The sequence below is a fragment of the Delphinus delphis genome, chromosome 6 (assembly GCF_949987515.2).
Source record: "Delphinus delphis chromosome 6, mDelDel1.2, whole genome shotgun sequence".
Classification (NCBI taxonomy): domain Eukaryota; kingdom Metazoa; phylum Chordata; class Mammalia; order Artiodactyla; family Delphinidae; genus Delphinus; species Delphinus delphis.
In genome coordinates this window covers 31,464,411-31,491,204 of record NC_082688.1, presented here as the reverse complement: position 1 = coordinate 31,491,204, position 26,794 = coordinate 31,464,411, and the positions used below count along the sequence as shown (strand labels likewise).

Sequence of the window (26,794 nt, the reverse complement as noted above, 5' to 3'; positions counted from 1 at the left end):
TAAAGAGGTAGACATAGAGAATGAATTTGATGACATGGGGTGGGAGGGTGAAGCTGGGGTGAAGTGAGAGTAGCATCGACATATATACACTACTGAATGTAAAATAGATAGCTAGTGGGAAGCAGCAGCACAGCACAGAGCGATCATCTCGGTGCTTTGCGATGACCTAGAGGGGTGGGATAGGGAGGATGGGAGGGAGGCTCAAGAGGGAGGGGTTAGGGGGACATGTGTATGTATATGGCTGATTTGCTTTGCTGTGCAACAGAAACTAACATGGTATTGTGAAGCAATTATACTCCAATAAAGATCTATTTTAAAAAAAAAGGATCATACGCCCTGATCAAGTGGGATTGATCCCAGGGATGCAAGGATTCTTCAATGTATGCAAATTAATCCATGTGATACACCATATTAACAAATTGAAAAATAAAAACCATATGATCATCTCAATAAATGCAGGAAAAGCTTTTGACAAAATTCAACATCCATTTATGATAAAAACTCTCCAGAATGTGGGCATAGAGGGAATCTACATCAACATAATAAAGGCTGGGCTTCCCTGGTGGCTCATTGTTTAAGAATCTGCCTGCCAATGCAGGGGACATGGGTTTGAGCCGTGCTCTGGGAAGGTCCCACATGCCGTGGAGCAACTAAGCCCATGTATCACAACTACTGAGCCTGCGCTCTAGAGCCCGTGAGCCACAACTACTGAGCCTGAGTGCCACAACTACTGAAGCCCGCACGCCTAGAGCCTGTGCTCTGTGAGAAGAGAATCCACCCGATGAGAAGCCTGGGCACCTCAATGAAGAATAGCCCCTGCTCGTCGCTTAGCCTGTGCGCAGCAACAAAGACCCAACGCGGCCAAAAATTAAAATAAATAAATAAAATTAAAAACAAAACAAGACAGAAAAACATAATAAAGCCCATATACAACAAATCCACAGCCAACATCATTCTCAATGGTGAAAAGCTGAAAGCATTTCCTTTAAGATCAGGAACAAGACAAGGATGTCCACTCTCGCCACTATTATTCAACATAGTTTTGGAAGTCCTAGCCAGGGCAATCAGAGAAGAAAAAGAAATAAAAGGAATACAAATGGAAAAGAAGAAGTAAAACTGTCATTGTTTGCAGATGATGTGATTCTATACGTAGATAATCCTAAAAATGCCACCAAAAAAACTACTAGAGCTAATCAATGCATTTGGTAAAGTTGCAGGATACAAAATTAATGCACAGAAATCTCTTGAATTCCTATACACTAACAATGAAAGATCGGAAAGAGAAATTAGGGAAGCAGTCATATTCACCATTGCAACAAAAAGAATAAAATCCCTAGGAATAAACCTACCTAGGGAGACAAAAGCCCTGTATGTAGAAAACTATAAGACACTGATGAAAGAAATGAAAGATGATACAAACAGATGGAGAAATATACCATGTTCTTAGATGGGAAGAATCAACATTGTGAAAATGACTATACTACCCAAAATAATCTACAGATTCAGTGCAATCCCTATCAAATTAACAATGGCATTTTTTATAGAACTAGAACAAAAAAATCTTAAAATTTATATGGAGACACAAAAGACCCCTAATAGCCAAGCAATCTTGAGGGACAAAAATGGAGCTGGAGGAATCAGACTCCATGACTTCAGACTACAGAGCTACGGTAATCAAGACAATATGGTACTGGTATAACAACAGAAATATAGATCAATGGAACAGGATAGAAAGCCCAGAGATAAACCCATGCACCTGTGGTCAACTAATCTATGACAAAGGAGGCAAGGATATACAATGGAGAAAAGGTAGTCTCTTCAATAAGTGGTGCTGGGAAAACTGGACAGCTACATGTAAAAGAATGAAATTAGAACATTCCCTAATACCATACACAAAAATCAAATCAAAGTGGATTAAAAACCTAAATGTAAGACCAGACACTATAAAACTCTTAGAGGAAAACATAGGAAGAACACTCTTTGACATAAATTGTGGCAAGATATTTTTTGACCCACCTCCCAGAGTAATGGAAATAAAAACAAAAATAAACAGATGGGACCTAATGAAACTTAGAAGCTTTTGCGCAGCAAAGGAAAGTATAAACCAGACAAAAAGACAACCCTCAGAATGGGAGAAAATATTTGCAAACGAATCAATGGACAAAGGATTAATCTCCAAAATATATAAACAGCTCATACAGCTCAATATTGAAAAAACAAACAACACAATCAAAAAATGGGCAGAAGACCTAAATAGACATTTCTCCAAAGAAGACATACAGATGACCAAGAGAAATATGAAAAGCTGCTCAACATCACTAATTATTAGAGAAATGCAAATCAAAACTACAATGAGGTATCACCTCATACCAGTTAGAATGGGCCTCATCAGAAAATCTACAAACAACAAATGCTGAGGAGGATGTGGAGAAAAGAGAAACCTTTTGTACTGTTGGTGGGAATGTAAATTGATCCAGCCACTGGATCAATTCTCTATGGAGAACGGTATGGAGGTTCCTTAAAAAACTAAAAATAGAATTACCATATGATCCAGCAATCCCACTACTGGGCATATACCCAGAGAAAACCATAATTCAAAAAGACACATGCACCCCAATGTTCATTGCAGCACTATTTACAGTAGCCAGGTCATGGAAACAACCTAAATGCCCATCAACAGACGAATGGATAAAGAAGATGTATATATACCGTGGAATATTACTCAGCCATAAAAGGGAATGAAATTGTGCCATTTGCAGATATGTGGATGGACCTAGAGACTCATACAGAATGAAGTAAGTCAGAAAGAGAAAATCAAATATTGTATATTAACGCATGTGTGTGGAATCTAGAAAAATGGTACAGATGAACCAGTTTGCAAGGCAGAAATAGAGACACAGATGTAGAGAACAAAAGTATGGACAGCAAGGGGGGAAAGTGGGGGGAGGGTGGTGGTGGTGGTATGAATTGGGAGATTGGGGTTGATATGTATACAGTAATACATATAAAAGAGATATTAATAAGAATCTGCTGTATAAAATATAAAATTCAAAAAAAAACCCCTTATGATTCCTCATGCTTTCAGTGTTAATATAAGCTTTCTGGGACATAATTTAAACACATTTTAACAGATAATAACAGGATTTAAAATTCTAAAATCGTTTTGTTCAGCCTGTTGATAAGAGCTATTGTATCTTGCCACATATATAAACAAAGCTGCTTTTATTAATGTTGAACAAAGAAAAATGATCAGTGTTGCATCTTTTCATTAAAACCTGGGTAATATACAAAGAGGAGTGCATATGGCTTTTTCCCTGTTTTCTTTCTTCTTTCTTTCTCTTTGTTCTTCTGACTGGAGTTCTTGGGCCTATGTCTTTTTTCCTGAGTTTTTTAGTGTCTGCTCTTGCTAGGTACTGTGTCCACTTATTAGACCTTTGTATTAGTCAGAGTTCTCCAGAGAAACAGAACCAACAGGATATATAGAGGGAGAGAGAGAGGAGAGAAAGAGATTATAAGGAATTGGCTCACTCAATTATGGACACTGAGAAGTTCCACAATCTGCAGTCCGCAAGCTGGAGGCCCAGAAAGGCTGGTGGTGTGGTTCCAATCTAAGGCTGAAGGCCTGAGAATCAGGGGAGATGATATATAAGTCCCCATCTGAGTCCAAAGGCCTGAGAACCAGGAGAAGACCAAGGTCCTAGCTCACCAGTCAGGCAGAGAGTTAATTCTCCCTTCGTTCACCTCTTGGTCTATTCAGACCCTCAGTGGATTGGATGATGCCACCCACATTGGAGAGGGCATTTGTTCAGTCCACTGATTTAATGCTAATGTCATCCAGAGACACCCTCACAGATACATCCAGAAATAATATTTAATCTAGGCACCCTGGGGCCCAGTCAAGTTGACACATAAAATTAATCCATCACAACTTTGTTAATATTATTTATTGTATTCAGCACAGTTCCTGACACACAGTAGGTATACAATAAATGCTTGAATGGATGTGGCTGCAGAGTTGTACACTGCTGCACCTTTGTAAACTACTTCAAATCACTCTTGCAGCTAAAGAGAAGGTGTAGGGGAGAGTTCTTTCCCCCAGCAAGAGTGGCAGTATAGAGGAGGCAGACCTTAGGTTAGAGTCAGTGCCCAAGTCAGAAGTCGTATGTTGTTAAAATTGCCGAAATCCCTTAATTTTTCCATAGCATAATGAGAGGCTTTTAAAAGAGACTTCTGGAAACAGGCTGGCCTAAGAACCGTAGGTCTGCTTCTCCCATCTCATGCTCACTCCTTGGTATGTGCTCGTTAGGTTGCATTTCAGGGACATTGCCTACACCGTTTTAAGCCCCCTACTCGCTACCACCAAGTGACATATAGTGAGATCCTGCTGAAAAACTGGTGTGTAGTGGTTAGAGAACATCACTTGTCAGGAGTTGTGGGTCTTCCATTTGTTAGCTGTGACCTTGGGCAAGACTTAAGCCTCAGAAATGATAATAGCAGTAGCAGAACCAGCTGATGTTTGTTGAGAATTTACTATGGCTAGATGTAAATGCTAAAGATGGATTTCTCTTATTTAATCCTCACAACAATTTTATTAGGTAGATACTATTATAATTACCATTTTATAGATAGGGGAAATGGCACTGGTGCTAGCCCATAGTCATACGGATGGTCGACCCAGGATTTGAAATCAGCATTTTGCTTCAGAGCCCCAGCTCTAAGCACCAAGTCATGTGCTTTGCAGGATTGTTATATTTAAGTTAGTTTAGGACATTTAAAGTTGTAGCCAGTGTTTACTAGATAGAAACTCCTCAATAAATCTTAGCTATTACCATATAGATTCTCAGCCCTATCAGACTTCATAACCCTTTTTTATAACCAATAATTTATATTCCATTTCTTTTCTATTCTTAAATGAAATTTGTATATAATGTAGCCCACATAAACACATAATTAAAGAAATCACTATAATATACACTTGCAATGTAAAGGAGAAATGAAAGTAATTTATAGTAAAATAAGTATTTCAAAATGTAAATGTTTGGGCATGATTACACTAGAAGACAATATAGTAGATGCTTATATTTACTTATAATGAACATTTGGATTTTTAAAAAGATCAGCAGCAGCAATTTCATACTAGTAGTATTTGAAAACAAAAAAGTAGAGGTATGGTGGATGCTAGAATAAAAGCTATTAGGAGAAGCTAGAACAGTCTTATTTGTATATGGCCTTACCATAGTTCCTACATGAATGGCTAGAGATGCACTCAGAAATTGTATGGTATGTATGTTGTGTGGAACTATCCTTTCCTTTGCAGTACATCGAGCACCATTGGAATCCATCTGCTAAATGACAGTAATGTCCCTTTCTCATTATGACAACCAAAAATGCCTCCATAGGGGCACCCACCCCTAGGGGGCGATATTAGCACCTTTGCAAGCACTACGTTAGAAAGTTATTAAATGTTTGTTGAGTGAAGAGTTGGCTTGAGAAGTCCATAGACTTAGCATTTGACATCTTGGAGCTTATGGTCTTTTTTGCTAATTATACATTGTATAATTACAGAGTAACATTGATTCCTGCAGACATCATACAAGTTATTGTGTACATTTTAGGGGAGAGAATAAAGTAAGTGATCCTTGAAGAATTAGAGGAGTATAGGAAGGCATCCTAAAGTAAAATTTTAATTTGAACTAAAGTTGATGTAGGAGTCTGCTGATATTGTATAGCAAATCAACTTGGTTACAAAATATTTTATTAGAAATTGTTTTTACCAGTGTTTGACCTGGGGTAGCATGCCATATTTATGATTCATAAAGTAAGTTGACCACTTTTTAAAAAATAAATAAATGATAAAAATAAGCCTTGTTCATTGCAGAAAAATTGAGAAATACAGAAAACCATATACATGGAAATAAAAAACTCTGGTGACAAGTAATGTGAAAAATTTATTGGTGTTTTCTTCCAGGATTTACTCTATGAATATTTATTTTTTCTAAATAATTGAGATATATATGTGTATATATATGTAATTTATTTTCTTGCTGTATTTTTATTTTATATTATCAAATTATTTAAGAAATTTGCATTCAGTTTTGTGGACTAGATAATACATTTAAAAATGGCAGGGACTTCCCAGGTGGCGCAGTGGTTAAGAATCTGCCTGCCAATGCAGGGGATACGGCTTCGATCCCTGGTCTGGGAAGATCCCACATGCCGCGGAGCAACTAAGCCCGTGCACCACAACTACTGAGCCTGCGCTCTAGAGCGTGTGAGCCACAACTACTGAGCTTGCGCTCTAGAGCACGTGAGCCACAACTACTGAGCCTGTGCTCTAGATCCCGTGCTCCACAACAAGAGAAGCCACCAAAGTGAGAAGCCTGTGCACTGCAATGAAGAGTACCCCCCTGCTCGCCGCAACTAGAGAAAGCCCGCACGCAGCAACAAAGACCCAACGCATCCAAAAAAAGAAAAAGGGCACAAAATTCTCAGAAGTTACGTATATGGTATTATCACCTACTTTTCACCTAACGTTATCTTTTTCTGTCACACAGTATTCTTATAAAGGATAATGCTCAGTGACTCCTTGAACGGATATAGCATGGTTTAAATAAATATTGCCTTGTTGGATATTTAGGTTGTTTTTATGTTTTAGATATGAATACATTTCTATTTGAAATGACTGTAATAAATTTTCATCTACAATAGTTTCCTTCAGATATATCCTTAAATGTGTAATTCTAGATAAAAAAATCACATTTCTTTTTTAGAACTCTTGAAACGTATTGTTAAATTATGTTCTCAAAAGATTGAGCCAGTTTAAATTAGCACAACAGGTATATTGCTATGTCCACCAAATTGAATTTTTTGTTTGTCTAACGACCAGCTTTATAAGCTAAAAACAGCATCGCGTTTTCATGTACCACTCTGATTGCTAGTGAAACTCAGCATTTTTTATATATTAATTGACCATTTGTTATTTTTTGTAAATTTATCTTTTGTATTAATTTGTACTGTCTCTCTTTTAGTAATAAGTTATGTCATATTATACTATTTTCCCCAGATTTTAAAACTTTAGTTCTTTATGATATTTTTGACATTTAGAAGTGTTAAAGTTTTTTAAACATACCAATTCAGTGTCATTTCTCAAACATGAATCATCTTTTTTCTTTTCATCTACTAATCCTTCAAGGCCCAGTTCACATTTCACTTTCTCTGAGGAGGCTTTTCTTGAATACTTCAGTTTACAGTAATAGGTATTAGATATTACACTTATTGTCTACACTTTTGATTTAGTACATGATCATATATATGTATTTCCTATTTATATGGTTCGCTAACAAGATCGTAAGGTCTCTGAGAACAGAGTTCATTTTTCTTCTATAGCATTTACCTTGAGACTTTGTGTACTAGACGTATTGAATAAGTGAATTTTGATAATAATGAAATGACATTACATCATTAGTGCTCATGACAAACATTGACAAGCATTTCCTTTTATATTATCTCCCTGGATCACAAGCAAATGATGTAGATAGGATAGGGATTTTCATTCTCATTTTTATGGATAGTTGATAGTTAATTTTCGTTATGAATGTGAAAAAAGGTATGAGAAAGAAGCATAACTCTTCTTTTTAAAAACCAAATAAAAGAACAAACTCTTTTGTAGTAGAAGTATGTCATAATACTATGGTATTGCATTCATGAATATGAAATGAACTATTAATATTCATGCCTAGTCTGAGAATTTATTTTTGTTTCTTTTGCAGTGCCATACAAATTATATTCCTGTCTGTGGATCAAATGGGGACACGTACCAAAATGAATGCTTCCTCAGAAGGGCTGCTTGTAAGCACCAGAAAGAGATAACAGTAGTAGCAAGGGGACCATGCTACTCTGGTATGTGTGATATTCTTCTGAAAAAATGTTAGAAATGGTTCTCCCATACTTTTAAGAGGAAGTTTCCAGTCAGAGCTTTATTCCCAAAACTGCTGTATGGATTTGGTGATGATTATGTGGGGAATGGGGGAGCTCTTTTTTGCCTCCATTTCACGTTGCGCTTTTTTTTTTTTTTTTGCGGTACGCAGGCCTCTTACTGTTGTGGCCTCTCCCGTTGCGGAGCACAGGCTCCGGACACGCAGGATCAGCAGCCATGGCTCACGGGCCCAGCCGCTCCGCGGCATGTGGGATCCTCCCGGGCCAGGGCACGAACCCGTGTCCCCTGTATCGGCGGGTGGACTCTCAACCACTGCGCCACCAGGGAAGCCCTCACGTTGCTTTTTAACCCCTGGTAGTCTTGTACTGACTGTTACTTCTCAGGACGTTTTTAATGCTTAATGCTTTTTTTTGGTGGGGACTTTGCATATCTTTTGCCTTATGGTTTGAATATATGACAGGATAGGATTTGGGGTGGGAAATGCTATGGGATCCATTTTGTTGATTTTTATCTTGGGGGATGGGGAAGGAGTGGGGAGTATCCATAGGAAATCATTAGTGGCATCCCAGGATGTGTCTCTGTCCAATCTCTTTTCTTTTTATATCTTCTCATTTCTGTTTGCTAGCCCTAGTCATCCACCTCCCCCAATTGTTTGTATTTACTTCCTTGTCTTTTCCTTCCTGAATTGGTAATGGTTAATTTTGGAAGACATTAATATTAGTATCTTACTTGCGTTTGGGGGCAGGGATGCAGAGTGAGGTATTGTAATAGAATTATTGTATGAAGGTTAGCAGTAAAGGTGGAGACTATTCTTATACGATTACTCCATTTCCTTTCTCTCCTTGTATATTACAGTGCCTATGTTTTTATTGGGGCTCCATTACGTAAGTGTAATTGATTGATGGTCCATGTGGTTGATCTCAAACTCTGGGTACACTAATACCACATGACTCAAAGCCCCCACTCTGAACTGTGTGGTTGGTATTTCTGGTGTGGCCAGCCCCTGCCCTAAGAGTACTGAGTGTGGTTTGTCCCACCCTAAGGTCTGATGTGGTCAACTCCCTTCCTAAACATCGATTGCCTTCCAGAAGCTGAGGGCGAAGGCCAAAACTCTCTTTGGGCAAGGCCAAATTCTTTTCCATACACTAAATAATTAGATGCTCTTAGGCCAATAGACTATCATTTGATATGGTTCTTATACACTTCTCTAAGTACATTATGTTTCACAGACTTAATTTAGTAATTAAAAAGGAATATGGAGTTCTTTATAATGCCAAATTAATTATGCATCCTTTATGAGAAGTTTAAGACACCAACTGCTTTGATAAGCAGTGAATATTAAGCATTGGGAGGCAGAGTGGAAAGAGCTGGAAAGAGCACTGCACTAGGGTTACAAGACTTGGCTTTAAAGTAACTCCAGCTCTTGTTTACTGTATGACCTTACACAAGTCACTTAGCTGCTTTGAGCCCCAGTTACATACCTAAATTGTGATGGATGTCATCTCCTGGGGTTAAGTGAGAATTGAATGAGCTAAGCTATAAGGTGCTGTATTGATTTTGTTATCTTCTGGCTGGGGCCAGAGTTGTTCATGTCATTTGGTCTGGTGTTGGTCCTATTCCCTGTGCTAGGAACAACATTCTCCTTTGCTTATTTGAGAACTTTTTTATGCTTTAAGATTGAGCTTAAGCCTTTTCTACTCTGTGAAATCTTTCTTCTCTGGTATCTCCTGGCAGAATTTATTCACACTTTGTGCATATCTCTATGTAAATATCGTACTGTTTTTCATTTATCCAACACATCTGCCTTTGGCCAGATCCTGTTTCTCAACAGGAAAGTACTATATCCTGCCTAGGGAGGTATATCATAATCCCAGGGTTGGGGCAGGGGAAGGCGTGTGTCCAGTGAAAATATGATTGACAAGAAGAACTCAACCTCATTATCAGAATAGTCACAGTATATTTAATTTATTTCAGAATTTTAAATGACCCTTAAGGAAGGTGTGAGATATTATATTTATTAAAATTGGACATTAGTTGGAAAAAAGATTGGGAGTAAGTATGTCATGCACTGGAACTGTCTTATTTATCAGTTTATATCTACCTTTTACTTATTATGTGTATGTTGTCTAACACATAATAAGTACCCAGTCAATGTATATGGAATAGAAGGGAAAAAGAGAGTTTTCCTAAGCAAAGTTTGGTAATAAAAATACTTTTGAGTTCCCTTTTTCCTTGTCTTTTTTTCTACTCTTTTACTCTTTCTTTTCCTCTTTACTTTCTCAGAGAAGATATAATTATTTTATGGTTGATCAATCAAAATGAATACAATGTAAGACTTTGTATAAAATTCCATGAAGAGTTGAAGTGGATGCTATATAAAATATGTATTTTTTTCCCAGTTCTTCCTGTTTCTACCACGTTTGGGACTTTTATTATAGTCTGCAGGAGATTGAAGGGAAGGGGGGAAGGGAGCGATATTGTTGAGGGTGTCTCCCACTCTAGAGAACTATTTGAAGAACTGGAATGGATTCTCTAGGAAATCCTCCTCCCTAGAAAGTGCTGGGTAAAGTGTTAAGTTCATCACTTGCCATCTCTGTTCCACACTTATGATACCACACCATTGCCCTCTTTTCAGCATGCTCTGCGCCATATGTTGGTTCTTTTAGGATTATAAAATACATATTTTAAATTAATTACATTTTACTCTGGCTTCTTGCTGGTAACTTTGAGGGAGGCTCTTTAATTTGACTAGTAACAAGTTTCTCACCTACACCTTGGTGAGATTCCTTCTGGTGAGGTTTCCTAGAGGAACTTAATTTCATCAGTAATATGAAAACCTCAACCTTGAGGTTCTTTCCTTCTAAACCTTGGGGCTTTTCATATCTTTTGGCTTTTGGCTGTTATCCACAGATTTAATGAAGAAGATTTTTGGAGCAAGACCCAAAGCTCTTCTCCTCCCTTTCTAATAAAAGCAGTTTATTCTTTATTCCTTTCAAGCTTTAACAAAATTAAAAATTTCTTCTACCTTTTAAGTGAGTTATTTAAATTTATTTCTATTTAGCCATTTACTTTATAATATTTATTGGTTTTTACTCTGTACAAGGCACCTGGGTATTTCCTGAATGGGCTACAAAGATGTATGAGGTATGGATTATGTGTCCAAGTAATTTATATTTGAAGAAAGGTACAAAATAAGTATATAAGAATAAACTGTTAGATATCCAGAAAAAATGAGAAAAGGGGCTACATGAGAATGGATATCACAGTTTGATTTTATTTATTTATTTTTGCGGTACGTGGACCTCTCACTGTTGTGGCCTCTCCCGTTGCGGAGCACAGGCTCCGGACGCACAGGCTCAGCAGCCGTGGCTCACGGGCCTAGCCACTCCACGGCATATGGGATCTTCCTGGACCAGGGCACGAACCCGTGTCCCCTGCATCGGCAGGCGGACTCTCAACCACTGCGCCACCAGGGAAGCCCCACAGTTTGATTTTTGATAAGAAATTTTACTACTTGATAATATGAGATTTCCAGTAAAAGTATTCATATTCATTCTTTATTTTTCTTCTCAGATAATGGTTCTGGATCTGGAGAGGGAGGTAAGTTTCAAATACCCCTTAAAAAAGTATTTTTTTCTTTCACTTTTTAAAAACAGCCCTATTGAGATAAAATTCACATACCATGCAGTTTGCCCATTGAAAGTATGTAATTCAGTGGCTTTTAGTATATTCACAGAATTGTACATTCATCACCACAGCCAACTTTAGAACATTTTCATTACCCCGGAAAGAAACCTTGTACCCCTCAGCTATCACCTCCAATCCCTCTATCCCCCTTAGCCCTTAGCATTCTTTTTTTCCTGCATTTATTTTTCATTATAGGTTTGTTGTCAGACAAAGGGGAAATGTTGCTCCTGTTAAACTGAAGTTACACCAAGGTGCCCTCCCCTTAGGATCATCCCCAGATGATTTTAGCTTGGACCAGAGTATATGTAACGCTCTCCCATCCCTTGCTTACAAATTTTTGCTCATAAGGAATTTTCAAGGTACAATATTTAAAAACAGTTTGAAAAACTAATATTTGGTAATTCAGTTTACTCTGAATTATTAGAATTGAGAATGACTGATCTATTTCATGGTCTAATGAGGCTGTAATTCTTAATGAGTATCCACTGTATGCAAAGTAAGTTTGAGGTGCTCTGGGGATGCACTAAAAGAAAAAACATACTCTGGTAAAATTCACCCTTATGTAAATGAAAACTACAGTTGTGATCGTTTCAGTACTATCTGAAACCTTACTCCACCCTTCTACATTTCATAGAATCCTAACATTTTAGAGTTGGAAGGGACTTTGAAGGTCACCTAGAGAGTAGAAGAACTGTTCTGAGAAAGAATTTCAAGGATGACAGTTTGACCTTAAAAAAAAAAAAAAAAGATTTAAACTGACCAACAATAGAATTTAATTTAAATGGACATGTTCAAGCAGAAACTTCGTGATTATGTGTGAAGGATGAGATCATAAATTCTGGATCTTAGAGCTGGAAAGGACTTTAAAGGGTCATGTGGTCCAGCCCCTGTGGTCAGATATTCAGTTAGGAAACTGTCATTGTTACTATGTTAAAGAAGTGGAAGTTGATCTCCAGATTTGCTTATATGGTACAAATACTGGATATCTTGCCCTGAGGATGTCGGTTGTTGGCAATTTTTTTTTAGGGAGTATGAGTTAGAAAGGCTAAGTGGTTTGCTCAGATTAATATACAAACTTTAGTGAGCTCATGGCGGCTGTATGATTTCTAGATCTCATTATGTTTCTGAGGCCTTAGAAATACTTAGGATTATGCTCCCTGGAATTGTTTCGGGAGTATTCATTAGAATTTGGGGAGGATTTCTACTTAAAGTGTAGGCAGACACACAAAATGGCGAGTTTGATAATAGTACCAAACAGGCACTTAGGTTTGTGTGTGCTTTCCTTACAACATCTTCTCTGCTGATTGACACCCCCTCAGTAAGGTGTGCTTTCCCAAACCAGACTGGGAAATCCCTTGAGTAAACTGTAATCCCTAATTTGGCTTCAGAACTGATCTCCCTGCCCAGTTTGAGGTTATCAGGATAGGATCCACTCTAGTTAAGACCCAGGAGTATAGGGTTCCCTAAATGTGGGATATGAGCTGAGTTGGAGGCTGGTGGTATGCACTGTTGTTTTGTGCTGGGTCATAGGAGACGCATACCCTTCTGTATTCTGAGTGTTGCTGGCTGTGCTAGGTGGTAAAGTAGAAAAGGGCAAGTCCTTTGTAAATAGACCCCTTTCCTTTTCAAAATTTGGAGATAATTTTTAAGGCAGGTGTGAAACTGATGTGAGGAAAAGGTAGTGGTTAGACTCTGCTTTGTTTAATCACTTATTTGCTAACCTGGATTGCACAGGCTATTTCAATAGGGTAATCACTGGACTAATTTATTGGCTCATGTTTTTTTTTCCTCTCTCTTATTTAATGTTATGGTAATTCTTTTAAAGAATCAACCAAATCTAGCATACTGTTCCGTTGTACATAGGTTAAGGGATTATTTTTCTAGCCCCAATACTTTTTTTTTTTCACAGCATATGTTGTACTCTTGTACTGACAACATTTTTGGACTCGAGCATTGATAGATTTTTGGAACTGATTTTTTTCAAGAGCTTGGGTACATTTTCCCCAAAAATAGGATAATGGCTGCTGAAAACATGAAGCATATCTGGAAAGGATCCCAACTTTTGGTTGAAAATTTAATTTTTCTTTTTAAACAGAAGAGGAAGGGTCAGGGGCAGAAGTTCACAGAAAACACTCCAAGTGTGGACCTTGCAAATATAAAGCTGAGTGTGATGAAGATGCAGAAAATGTTGGGTGAGTTGATTGAGGGAAGGGGATACACTTACTTGGAGGTTAATTATCAGCATTATTATTATTATAGAAAGGTATCATCTAATTTGCTTCTGTGTATTTTGTGTGTGCCGTCTGTGTTTTTTTTGTTTAATGCTAGTCTACTGGCTTTTAAATTGATATAATACTATAGCTATTTAATAAATTAATATTTAATAGTATAGCTATATAGAATGGAAATCCATTTATAATTTTTTTCATTTTACCACTGCCTTTTTTTCACTGATAGTTTTACATATTTTATACCAAGTGCTAATTTTATTCATCAGAATTGCTCTTATTTGGAATTATCTTACTATTATATTTTTAACTAGTATCAATGATAAACAGTTTTTCTTAACTTGCATTTTTATACACAAACTTTTCATATATTTCAGTGTATTAAGAAAAATTCAAAATTTTAGAGATAGTAAGTAAATATTATATAATAAGTAAAAATTATTTCTGGAAATCTCAGCTGCACTGATTGACATTTTGTTTTATTTTCTCACTCATGTTCAGCCTTCACTAAGGTGGGTTTTGTAGCTGGACAGCATTGTCTGTCCAATTTCCTGCGCACTCCCTGTGAGAAGGGTGTTGTTTGGTGGAGTAGTAACAATATAGACCTCATCAACACAGTTATGTTTGTTTCCTCCTTTCATCAGGTTCCTGTTTGTTTATTCCCAGTCTCAACCTTCTTTCAATTCTCTGTGGTGCTTGCTTTTTGCATAGGTGATTCTAAAAGCTTTAATGCTGCCTTTAGGACCTTATGTAACACAAATGGATCTTCTTCACTTCCTCAATTTTCCCTTAGTGCATATTTTACAGCACTTATTTTATAGAGATTTGCATGTTCTTTCTTACTTATATGTATTTTCACTGTGAATTTCCAGACTCATGTTTTATTCAGCCCTTAAATGCCTATTTGAGCCTTTTACTGATCAATGGTAGTATGGTTTAATTAGCATTTATGCCCAGAATGAGTTTTACAAATCAGGATAACCACATTTTCAGTATTTTGGTACAGAATCACCTATTTGTCTGGCACTTGGTAAAATTAAATGTCTGATAATTTACTTGATATATGTTTGAAAGTAGGTGAGAATTGGCAAAAGACACGGTCAATAAAAAGTGAATTCAGCAAACCCTGAGTTTGCTCTGTTTCTGCATATTGGTCACTTGGATTGACATGTCCCTCTGTTTCAATCAGAGTGGATTGATTTGTAAGAACATGTGTTCCAAAGTAGATTTTGGCCTGTAGAACATGAGAGAAATGATAGCAATGGGGACTTGCAGAGAGAACAGGTAATAGGTATTATGTTCTCTTCTTCTCTCTTTGTACTGATGATATGCATGATGAAACACCAGCATTTGTGTGTGTGTGTGTGTATGTGTATTTTTGTAGATATTTGGTTCTTTTCAGTACTTTTCCTCAGGACTGTTCTATAATAGTGTTCAGATTCAGAAGAGCTGTCAGTGATTGATTGGCTTGATCAGTTGATCTGTTGTTATTCCTTTGACGGTACCTCTCTTCAGTCCTAGTTTTTACATTTCTCTGCTTTCATTTTCCATCCCTTAATTGAAAGAGATAGAGAGCTTTTGCTGGGAAGTAGAATGGATTCTGTGTAGTTTCAGAGGTGGCCCCAAGTATGACATCTATATGATAAAATACACATCTTTCTGTGTACCCCTTTTCTTGATGGAATATGTAGCCTATGCCCAGTCAGAGCAACTCTGTTGTATATACTAAATTCATTTTGTGTGTGTCTATTTGAGAAGTTGTAACTGCAGTTCTTGCAGGTACAGGCTCTAAGCATAAGAAAGTGGGCATAGACCAGGGAAGGGCTTACCAATAGTAAGGAGCATGCAGGCTGAGGAGCTTCCTAAGGAGCACGTGGATAGATTGGGACAGGCAGCCAAGACCAGGCCAGGAAATTGATGCAATAATAGGAGAACATTAAGGAAGCAAACTGTACCTTTACCTAGAAAATAAGTACATATATACATAGTAATAATAGATATTAAGTAAAACAAAATTCTATAAAATAATACTTAACCTTTACTAAAAATAATGTATTCTAATATTTTCCATACTGATTATGACCTACAGTTAAAAAAAATTGCTCTGTAATGTAACTATAATAAATATTTTATTTCATGTTACATTTTTAGGTATGGATATTCATTTTCATTTAAAAAAATATTTTATCTTTTCTCATTTTGAAATGTCTTTCATATCAAAAGAAATGCTATATATAACCTATCTGGTTTCCAAAGGGCAGCTAATCTTTTTTTTTCCTTTTGTAGTTGATTAATTTATTATTATTTTTTAAAATTTCTTTTTTTATTGAAGTATGGTTGATGTACAATGTTGTGTTAGTTTCAGGTGTACGGCAAAGTGATTCAGTTATACGTATATATATAATCTATCCTTTTTCAGATGCTAAAATCTTTCTCTTGCTTTACAACTCTTTCTTTTCTTCTTGCTAATAGTAGGAAAAAAACCTGACTATTTGGGGGAGGGGATAAATGGTACCATGTAAGTTAATTTTCTGCTATTAAGAGAAGTGTAGTTTTTTATTTAGCCATTTAAATAGAAATTGATTTAAATGTATTGTCTTAAACAGTATACAAAACATATTCTAACATATTCTTAGAGTCATATATTGTATAGTTTGTTACATTTTTCAAATGCTGTTATATAGATTATTTTTTCAGCTCTTTATGGCAGTCTGTCCAGTGGGTAGGGCAAAGAAGTATTATCCTGATTTTACTGGGGGAGCTGAGCTCAGAAGAAGCTGAATGGCTGTGATCAAGCAGCAGAACCAGAACACAGGTCTCATGACAAGAGATTTATCCATTCTGTTGTGCACACACGTGTGTAATACGATGATCATCTCAGAGGCCACTGATGTTTTTAGTGGTAGCTGTTTCACGCCTACTAAAGGCTCCATTCTGCTTTGTGTTTTGGGTTCTACATTGTTTTATAAAATTGATTTTTCTTCTCCCATGTCAGGCTCTTCGCTGTTGCATCTGAGGGCTGTCAGTATGCCTTGTCAGTGATTCTGACTGTAGATGACTCCAACTTATTAATTGCCTCTCTGCTTCCCTGAAATAGGAAACAGTATGCTTATAGAAACTATATCTAATGTAGGAATACATTCTAAATGTAAAATCAGAGTAAATAGGTTCTTCGTGGAGTGTATGAACGTCAGATATTGCATGAATTTTGTCTCTCTTGTCTGCTCAGTGGCTATTTTATTTATAATTTAAATTATTTTTGCTTGTGAGAGGCTTTTTTCCTCTTTCTTCCCGAAGCACACTGTGTCTCTCTAATGGCATCGTGGGGCTTTGCATGGGTTTGTGATGGCTATCTTCATTGATGCTTACCTTTTGAATTTATACCTAGAGCGAGGTAGTTGAGGTTCCAAGAAATTTGACTCCCACATGGGTGAGGTTTCAGTATTCCACTGCGACCGTTGTGACATACAGTGGCTAGACTTTCTGCTTAGTCTTTTTTATTTTCTGCTTAGTCTTAAAACTTGGAAACAATACCTGCTTTACAGAAAATTGTATTTCTTAAACTACATAATCGTAGCAACCACACCCCCTCTTTATCTAAACAATATTTCTAACCTGTCCAAGACTGAGGTTATTGCTACAAGATAGCCCTCAGCTGTTTGGACAGTGGGACCAGATAATCATAGAACTCCTTCAGCCAGGTAGACCTTTTATATACCTGACCTAAATCCCTGCCATGAACGATTTGAATAGTCTGTAAAATCATCTGGCATGATGTCAGTACAGGCGAGTTATAAAAAACCTCCAATTATTCCTTTGAACTTCGTCTGCCATGTGCTTTATGGAAATTGTCCCTGCTCTTCTACCTCTTTGATGTCAGTCATTTTGGAGATGCTGTTTCCCTTTTCCCCTGAGTGATGTAAGCTGTCAGAGTTGCTCAGAGAAAGAATCATGTAGGTGTGCAGTATGACAGACAACGTTGAGAACCAGTTAATTCACCTGTTGGACATCTTTGTCATTTATGGTACCATTTTCTGCTTGGACACAGTTGCTGGCCACTATCACAGTCTGATGAGTCTCTCCCTCAGAACGTGGAATGAAATTTTGTTGTTGTTGTTTAAACAGAGAGAGTAATGATGTACATCTGTCGTCTCCATTAACGTCCTCCTTTCTGGAAGTTGCATATACTTTTAAAAAAAAAGAACAACCAAAGGAGTACTTTTCTACCGTTATCTACTCTGCGCTTCTGCTTTCCTCCTAATCAGAGATGACAATAATTTTCATCATTTAACATTGCCTGACTCTGGATATTTGGAATCTAGACTTTTAAAACTATTTAGGTTTAATAAATTTCTACCAAGGCCCCTTAGATTATAATGGGAAAATAATTGTATGTTGTCCATTAGGCTCTGGTAACAGGAAATAAACACTATTAAACGTTATTTTATACCAAGTATAACCCAGATGTTAATAATGACAGGCTCATTTGTCCAGAAATGCAGAACACAGTATCCCCATGGCCTCCTGCAGTTTGCTGGATGCTCTGTTACTCTTTGATGATTTGCCTCTGTTATTCTGTCTGCCTGAAGTCCCACCCCTGTATACCTACTTGTTTAATTCCTACTCTTCCTTCCAGCTTGGATGAAGTATGACTTCAGCACCTCTTCCTAGCAGCCTCCCTTGCTGTTTCCGCAGTCCCTATGAGTTAGGTGACTAACTCTGTGTTTCTCCCTTGGTCTTGAGAAAAACAACCTCCACATAGCACTTATACTGTTGGGATAACTAACAGATTGTGGGCTCCCTGAGTACAGGGACTTTGTCTTGCTGGTTTCTATGTTGGATGAACTTGCCATAAGGTTGGGTATCTTACGGTCCCTCTATAGGTCTTGTTGAACTCGTGGCAGTTCACACAGGGCTTTCCTGTTCACTTAGAGCCACACAAAGGTGCGTTGTGAGGGTTTAACATGTGTGAAAAGGACTAGTAGTATTGTGAGGAATTTGTAGCAGGTGAACTTGTTGCAGTCTTCGTTAGGTGTTTATGAAATCTAACTAACTTCACATGAATTAGTTGAAGCCAGTGTTTTCCTAACTGCTAAATAAAACTTACCATATGGAGAAGGAATGACACTTTCTATGCACAGTAAGGGGAAAGGAAGAGACAGGATAGATATTTTTCAATAATAATACCTTTCAGATATACATAGTATTTAATTATTTCAAAGGGCTTTTTACAAAAGCTTATTTGATTCTGTCACCAGTGTTTGAGGTATTATCACTATTATTAAAGACTCAGAGTTGTGATTTGCCAAAATCCTAGAGCTAAATCAGAGAAGTCATTGAATTTATTCATGTATGTATGTATGCATTCATGCCTTTGAAATTCATAGTGTTAGAAATTCAGAAGCTTTAAAAGGCTTTACAGTAAAAGGTCTGTTTCCCACCCCACCCCTGATCCTCAGCTACCCAATTGTCTTCACTAGAGGCAGTCACTGTGATCTGTTTCTTAATCTCCCAGAGGTATTTTTTGCATGTACAAGCATGTATGTACACGAATTCTCTTCCTCTCCTTTTTTTAAACTAATGGCAGTGCACTATACATACTGCTCTACTCTTTATTTAAAACTTTCTTTGTAAAATGTACATTTTGCATACAGATGTGTTTAAAACATACACATGCAATTTAGAGAATACTACATCTATATACCTCACATCTAGGGCACAAAATAGAATATTGCCAAATTCACAGTACCGAGTGTTGACTTAGCTGGCACTGTTAGATGAAGGCTTACGGAAGAAGACACATTGAACAGTCTGTGTCAGAGTCTGACTTTTGGCTTCCTGGTTTACAAGATTCCCTTCTGGGGAAGTGGGTGGGCAAGACCCTGAGTGTTATGGGGAATGTCATAGGGCTCATAGTTGAGACATCTGGTAGGATTCTCATGTCACCAGGTACGGATGATTGGCAGAAATGTGGTCAGAGAGTGGACTGCTCTGTGTTTTCTACTTCCAGTCTCACTGTAGCTGATCTCCAGCTCTCAGGAGCACGTCAGTTAAATGAGTGTGCTCGTTTGGTTCAGGTAGTTGACATGAAGGGGAGAGCAGGAACTTCATCAAGGCAAGTACAATTAAGAATCTGAGCCAGGCTTACCTGGGCATTCTCTTCTCTGGCTAAAAAGAGGGCAGTAGGCATCTTGGTAATGGCATCTAGCAATACAACTGTACACAGAGTGAAATTATCAATATTTCAGTGTGGGGAACTCCCTGGTGGCTCAGTGATTAAGAATCTGCCTGCCAATGCAGAGGACACGGGTTTGATCTCTGGTCCGGGAAGATCCCACATGCCATGGAGCAACTAAGCCCGTGCGCCACAACTACTGAACCTGTGCTCTAGTGCCCGCGTGCCGCAACTACTGAGCCCCCGTGCTGCAACTACTGAAGCCCGTGTGCCTAGAGCCCCGTGCTCTGCAACAAGAGAAGCCACTGCAATGAGAAGCCCGCGCACTGCAATGAAGAGTAGCCCCCACTCGCCACAACTAGAGAAAGCCCGTGCGCAGCAGTGAAGACTCAACGCAGCCAAAAATTAAAACAAAACAAAAAAATGCAATGTGGACTGGTTGCCCTCTTAATATAGCTGTCATCTTGGAATCTTCCTTCAATGTTGTGTCTTTTCCAACAACAATCAGTTCTCCATTTCTCCTTCACCAACTGGGTGTCCTACAATTCATTTCTTTTATGCACTTCTTGGAGTCAGCACAGACCCCACAGGGTAAGGGCTTAGACCCCCAAATTGCCCCCGTTTTAGACACCAGCTGCAAATGAGGTTCCCTGCACTTCTGCCCAGGATACTATGAATCTGGAGGTTCCTAAGACCTCCCTTAAGGTTCTATAATTTGCTAAAATGACTTGGAATTAAGGAAAGAGCTGAGTCATCTCATTGGCATACAAAAGACTCTTTTGTCAAAGTTCCAAGGCTTTTAGGAGCTCTGCCAGGAGCAGGGGACAAAGACTAAACATATTTTTTGTTATACCACAAACATCATCCTAGAAATTCCTTTACCTCTCTCCTACATAGGATATCCTGTTTCTTGCATTTTTTTACCTTTAACTTTTTTGTTTTACTCTTCCATTATAGTATATCTTTCAGTAGGTTCTTGAGAAAGGGTACAAGGTGAGACCTTATATTTAAGGTGTTTTTATCCTACACCTAATACTTGACTTATGACTTGGTGAGTGCATAATTCCAGGTGGCAGATAATTTTCCCTCAGAATTGTGAAAGCATTGCTCTGTTGGCTTCTAGCTTCCAGTTGAAGTCTGAAACCACTCTGATTCATGGTCCTTTGTATATGACTTGTTTTCTCTCTATTGAAGCATGTAGAATCTCCTTTTGGTCCTCAGTATAACGAAATTTCACAGTTGCTAGAATCTTACTGACTTCTGATTTGAGAAATTTTCTTCAGTTAGTTCTTTGATGACTTCCTTTCCTCTCTTTTCTATTTCTGGTATTTCTGTTATTTGGATGCTGGACATTCTGGACTAGTCCTTTAATTTTCTTTTCTCTCCTATTTTCTATTTAGAAAAATTTTTGCTGTTTTTTTGAATTTGTCATTTCTCCTGTACTTTTCAATTTCTAAGAGCTCGTTTTTTTCTCATGGTGCTCTTTTCATAGCATCCTATTTTTGTTTTATGATTGCAGTATGTTTTTGTGGCTTGCATTATTGGTATTCTATCTGCTATAAGTATGAGGTTTTCTTTTATTCATTTTTATTCAGTGAGTTTTAATCTGTTACTTTAAATTGTTTTGGGGGTCATATGGCCTTATAAAATGAATTAGTAAGTGTGCTTTCTATTCTCTGGATGATTTTGTGTAAGAATAGAAATGTCTATTTATTGAATGACTGGAATGAATGTGTTCATGAACTCGTTTTAAAAAAACACCTGGATCTGATGCTGTCTTTGAGGGACATTTTTTAAACTGATTTCTTTAATGATTTTAGTACCATTCAGCTTCTATTTCTTTTTTGGTCAAATTTAATAGTTAATATTTTTTAAAGGCTATTCATTTCACCAAAGTTTTCAAATTTGCTGGCATAAAGTTGTTTACAATAAACTTTTATTATCTTTTAAACCATAATCTGTAGTCTTTTTAAGTCCAGATACTGATTTTTCTCTCATCCTGCTTTGTTGATTTGAAAGTCTTTTCAAAGGACCAACTTTTGGCTTTATTGATCTTCTCTGTTGTAACTTTGTTTTCTATTTCTGTTTAGATGTATCTATAAATCTGTATCCATATCCGTGTCATCTATATTTTTCCCCTTCTTTTTTTGTTTTCACTGGATTTATTCCATTGCTCTTTTTCTAATTTCTTAAATGGATGCTTAGTGATTTAACTTTTGGCTGTTCATTTAATATTTTGAGATAAAACTTGAAAAAGGTGAGGGATCAAACCTAGTGGATGTTTGAGGGAAAAGTGTTCCGGGAAGAGGGGAAGCCCTGAGGCAGGAGTGTTCCTGGTGTGTTTGAGAGAAAAGCAAGACCAATTTAGTGAAAAGATTTTTCATGATATAAGTGTGGAAAATAACTACTTATCTCCTTTCATCTGTCACTTTCCTTGCTGAGATGTCTGTTTTATGTGACAACTGTGATGAGTGGGGAGAACACCATCTCAGTCACTCATTAGATTTGTGATCTAAGGGTTTTTAATGTCTTTCATATTCAGCTTCCCTGTTCATAATTTGTTGTCATGATTAAAGAGGCAAATGTGACTATCCCTGCACAGTAGGTGCAGAGTAAATGGTTGTTAAATGTTTTGAATTTGACGTGTTTGCTGAAGCGATTTCTTTCCATTTTAGTGCACACTCCTGTGCTTGAGCATCCTGCCCTCTGCTGCCATTGCCAGTGTGCAGACACGGGGAACCGCTGTAATCAGTAGTGTCAGCAGCCTCTAGGGTCTAATACTGTCCTCCTCTCCTCAGTGTTTCACTGAGCTGGACGTTCCTTGAGATGGTGGTTTCATTTTCTTTTGTCACGTGCTATTGAAAACATTAGCAATGGTTGTTCTCACAGCTCTTGGTCTTACATGGACCTTTTCTACACGTGATCAAGGAGGTTCCTGTTGAGCTGTAGTGCCCTCTTCTGAGTCACTCGTTTCTCCTTACTAGATTGGTTCGGGATCTTGCCTTTGTTGCTCAGCCTTTTCTCATCCCTGAAACTGTTCTGTAATACTTTCTTCCATTGGCCACCATTTATTCCTTAAACCTGGAGTCAGCAAAATTTTTCTATAAAGGACCAGATGGTAAATATTTTACATTTTGGGGGCCACATATGGTCTCTGTCACATATTCTCTCTCCCCACCCCTTTAAAAATGTAAAAGCCATTTTTGACTTGTTAGTAAATATTCTTATGAATTTAAAGTTTTTTTATGGTGCCTTAATTTTTAAATTGTGAAACAGAGCATATATTGAAAAGTTTATGAAAAACTTACACATTTAGTTTAATGTGCAAAAATGAAACAAATTGTGACTCCTGCCTTCCAAGCCAAGAAATATAGGGTATTGTCAATACTTTAGAGCTGCCCCCAGCCCTGTGACCCTCCCCAACTGCATCTTTCTTTGATCCACCCACTCTATTGCATTTTGTGGAAATCATTCCTTTGCTTTCCTTATAGTTTTATCACATGATAACCCTCCTAATAATATATTACTTGGCTTTTGTTTGATTTTGAGTTTTATATAAGTGGAATCATACTATGTGTATCTTCTTTTGCTCGGCATTATGTTTTTAAGATTTATTCACGTTAATGCTCATAGTTGCTTAGTTGAATTCAGTTGCTTAACGTTTCCACATCCTTTTATAGTCCATTTTAATGTTGATGGACATTTGGATTGTTTCCAGTCTTCTGTTCTCATGAATAATGCTCTGTGAACATATGCATGTCTTCTGGTGCACATGTGTAAGAGATTTTCAAGGGCCTTACTCAGGAGTGGAATTATTGGGCATGTGCATGTCTAGCTTTTCCTGGTAATGCCTGTTTTCCAAAGTGGTTGTACCAGTAAGTTCTCCCTTCAGCAGAGGATAAGAATTCCCTTTGCTCCTCATCCTTGTAAACACTTGGTATTGTTCTCTTAATTTTTGCTGTTTAGTGAATGTGATGGTATCTCATTGTGGTTTAAATTTACATTTTTTTGATTATTGAGCAGATTGAACACCTTTTTACATATATTGTTTTCATATGCTTCCAAGTTCTATGTCATTTTTTAAATTATTTATTCATTTATTTATTTTTTTTGCGGTACGCGGGCCTCTTACTGTTGTGGCCTCTCCCGTTGCGGAGCACAGGCTCCAGACGCGCAGGCTCAGCAGCCATGGCTCATGGGCCCAGCCGCTCTGCGGCATGTGGGATCTTCCCGGACTGGGGCACGAACCCGCGTTCTCTGCATTGGCAGGCGGACTCTCAACCACCGTGCCACCAGGGAAGCCCTAAATTAATTTTTATATGTATTCTGGATACTGATTATTTGCTGGTTACATGGGCTGTAGTTTTTTTGTTTGTTTGCAGATTGTCGTTTTTATTCTCTTTGTGAGGTGTTCTTTATTTCAAAGTTAAATTTATTGGTCTCTTATGTTTGATCTTCTAAGTCTTTTGTAGTTTTGCCTTTCACATTTAGGTCTTTAATTCACCAGGAATTAACGAAATCTTCAAACATGTAGAAGAGGAGAAAAAAATAAAGTGGACCCCTCCCCATATACCCATCACTCAGTTTCAGTTAGTGTAAAAAATCCAATTTTGTTTTCTCTCTTTTTCCCTCCACTTTTTTTTTTCTCTTTTTGTGGTACGCGGGCCTCTCACTGTTGTGGCCTCTCCCGTTGTGGAGCACAGGCTCTGGACGCACAGGCTTAGCGGCCATGGCTCACGGGCCCAGCCGCTCTGCGGCATTTGGGATCCTCCCGGACCGGGGCACGAACCCGTGTTCCCTGCATCGGCAGGCGGACTCTCAACCACTGCTCCACCAGGGAAGCCCTCCCTCCACCTTTTTTGGGGGCAGTATTTTAAAGAAAATCCCAGCATTATGTCCTTTCATCTCTAGTTATTTCAGTTTTACTGATATTTTATCTGCTTGATATATGAGTTACAGAGAGATGCACGTTCAAATCTACTATGGTAGATTTGGCTGTTTTTTATTGTGATTTTATCAGTTTTTGCTTTATAGATTTTGAGGCTGTTTAAAAATATTTAGAATTATATCTTCTTGGTGAATAAAATTTTTTATTATGAGGGATCTTCTTTCTCATAAATCTTTTCTGCCCTGAAGTCTCTTATGTTTGACATATATATAGATATATAGCCAAGATATATAGCCATACTAGGTTTCTTCCATTCCAGGTATGATATATCTCTCACAATTCTTTTATTTTGGTACAATACACATAATAAAATTAACCATCTTAACTATTTTTAAGTGTGCTGTCCAGTGGTATTAAATATATTCATAATGTTGTGCTATCATCACCACCATCCATCTCCAAAACTCTTTTAATCTTGTAAAACTGAAACTATATCTATTAAACAGTAACCTCCCCATTCCCCCCTCCCCCAGCCCCTGGCAACTACCCATATCATTACAGTTGAATATGTACCTTTCAAGCAGCATATAGCTGGCTTTTGTATTTTTATCCAGCCTAACTATCTTTGTATTTTAACTAGAAAGTTTAGTTCACTTAAATATATTATAGGGAATTCCCTGGTGGTCCAGTGGTTAGAACTTGGCGCTTTCACTGCCTTGGGCCCAGGTTCAATCACTGGTTGGGGAACTAAGATTCCACAAGCCCTGTGCCATGGCCAAAATAAATAAATAAATAAAGGGTAAGAATTAAAAAATATATATATATATAAAATAAATACTGATGTACTTTGATTTTTAAAAAATCTTATTTTGTACTTTTGTCTTGCTTTCTGTTCGTTTCTCCTTTCTTGCATTCTTTTGAGTTTTTTTCTCTTAGTTTCAGTGTTATACATACTCCTTTTGGTGGTAACCTTAGCATTAACGTGCTTATTCAACTTATCGCAGTCTAAAATTCATCAATATCTTTGCTCTTCTTAAAATACTGTAATTTCAGTCCCTCCCAATTTGTATGCTATCAATATTTTAATTTACTGTTTTAAAAAAAATTTAGCAGCACCTAGCATTGTTGTCATTATTTTATATTGTCAGTATTTTGTTAATATTATGTATATATTTACACTTTTGTTCTTCATTTATGTTTGCATCTCAGATCTTACTTGTAGGATCATTTTTCTACTGCCTTTATAATTTCCCTTATTGACAGTTGGCAGGTGACAAACTCTAAATTTTTACTTCTTCCAAATTATTTTTATTTTGCACTTAACCATGAAAGATAGATCTTTTTACATAGAATTCTATTTTATCCCAGCACATTGCAGGTATTATTTCACTGTCTTTTGGCTATAAATAAACAATTTGGCTTCAGTATTGCTTTTGAAGACACCTGTCTCTCTTGTTGCTTCTTTGAATGTAATCTTTCTCTTCTTTCTGGCTGCTTTAAAAATATTATTTTGTTGCTGTTGTTACAGAAATTCCACTGTGATATTTCACTGTCTGGATTCCTTTTTAATAATCCTGTTTAGAATTTATTAAGCTTCTTGGTTATTTAGATTAGTATCTTTCTTTAGTTTTAGAAAGTTTGAGAAATTGCTGAGAATATTGCCCCCACCTTATTCTTTTAACTCATCTGGAACTCCAGTCAGATTTTTATTAGCTCTTGTGACTCTGTCTTCCATGTCTCTTAATTTTTTTTTCATATGTTCTGTCTCTTTGACTCTGCCATGGTCTGAGTAGTTTCCTCTGACCTGTCTTCCAGTTCATGGAGTCACCTTTAGTTTATCTAATCGCCTGTTAAATCTGCCCATGAATTTTTTATTTCTA

General features: G+C 37.3%; 1 protein-coding gene across 1 annotated transcript in view; it reads left to right on the top strand.

The window, feature by feature from the left end:
- TMEFF1 (transmembrane protein with EGF like and two follistatin like domains 1) overlaps positions 1-26,794 on the top strand; it is a 94,551-nt gene that overhangs the window by 35,372 nt on the left and 32,385 nt on the right. Inside the window, exons 3-5 of the mRNA XM_060014423.1 lie at positions 7,770-7,899; positions 11,510-11,536; positions 13,719-13,815. Of these exons, the coding sequence (XP_059870406.1) occupies positions 7,770-7,899; positions 11,510-11,536; positions 13,719-13,815 (254 nt within the window). The remainder of the gene's footprint in view (positions 1-7,769; positions 7,900-11,509; positions 11,537-13,718; positions 13,816-26,794) is intronic.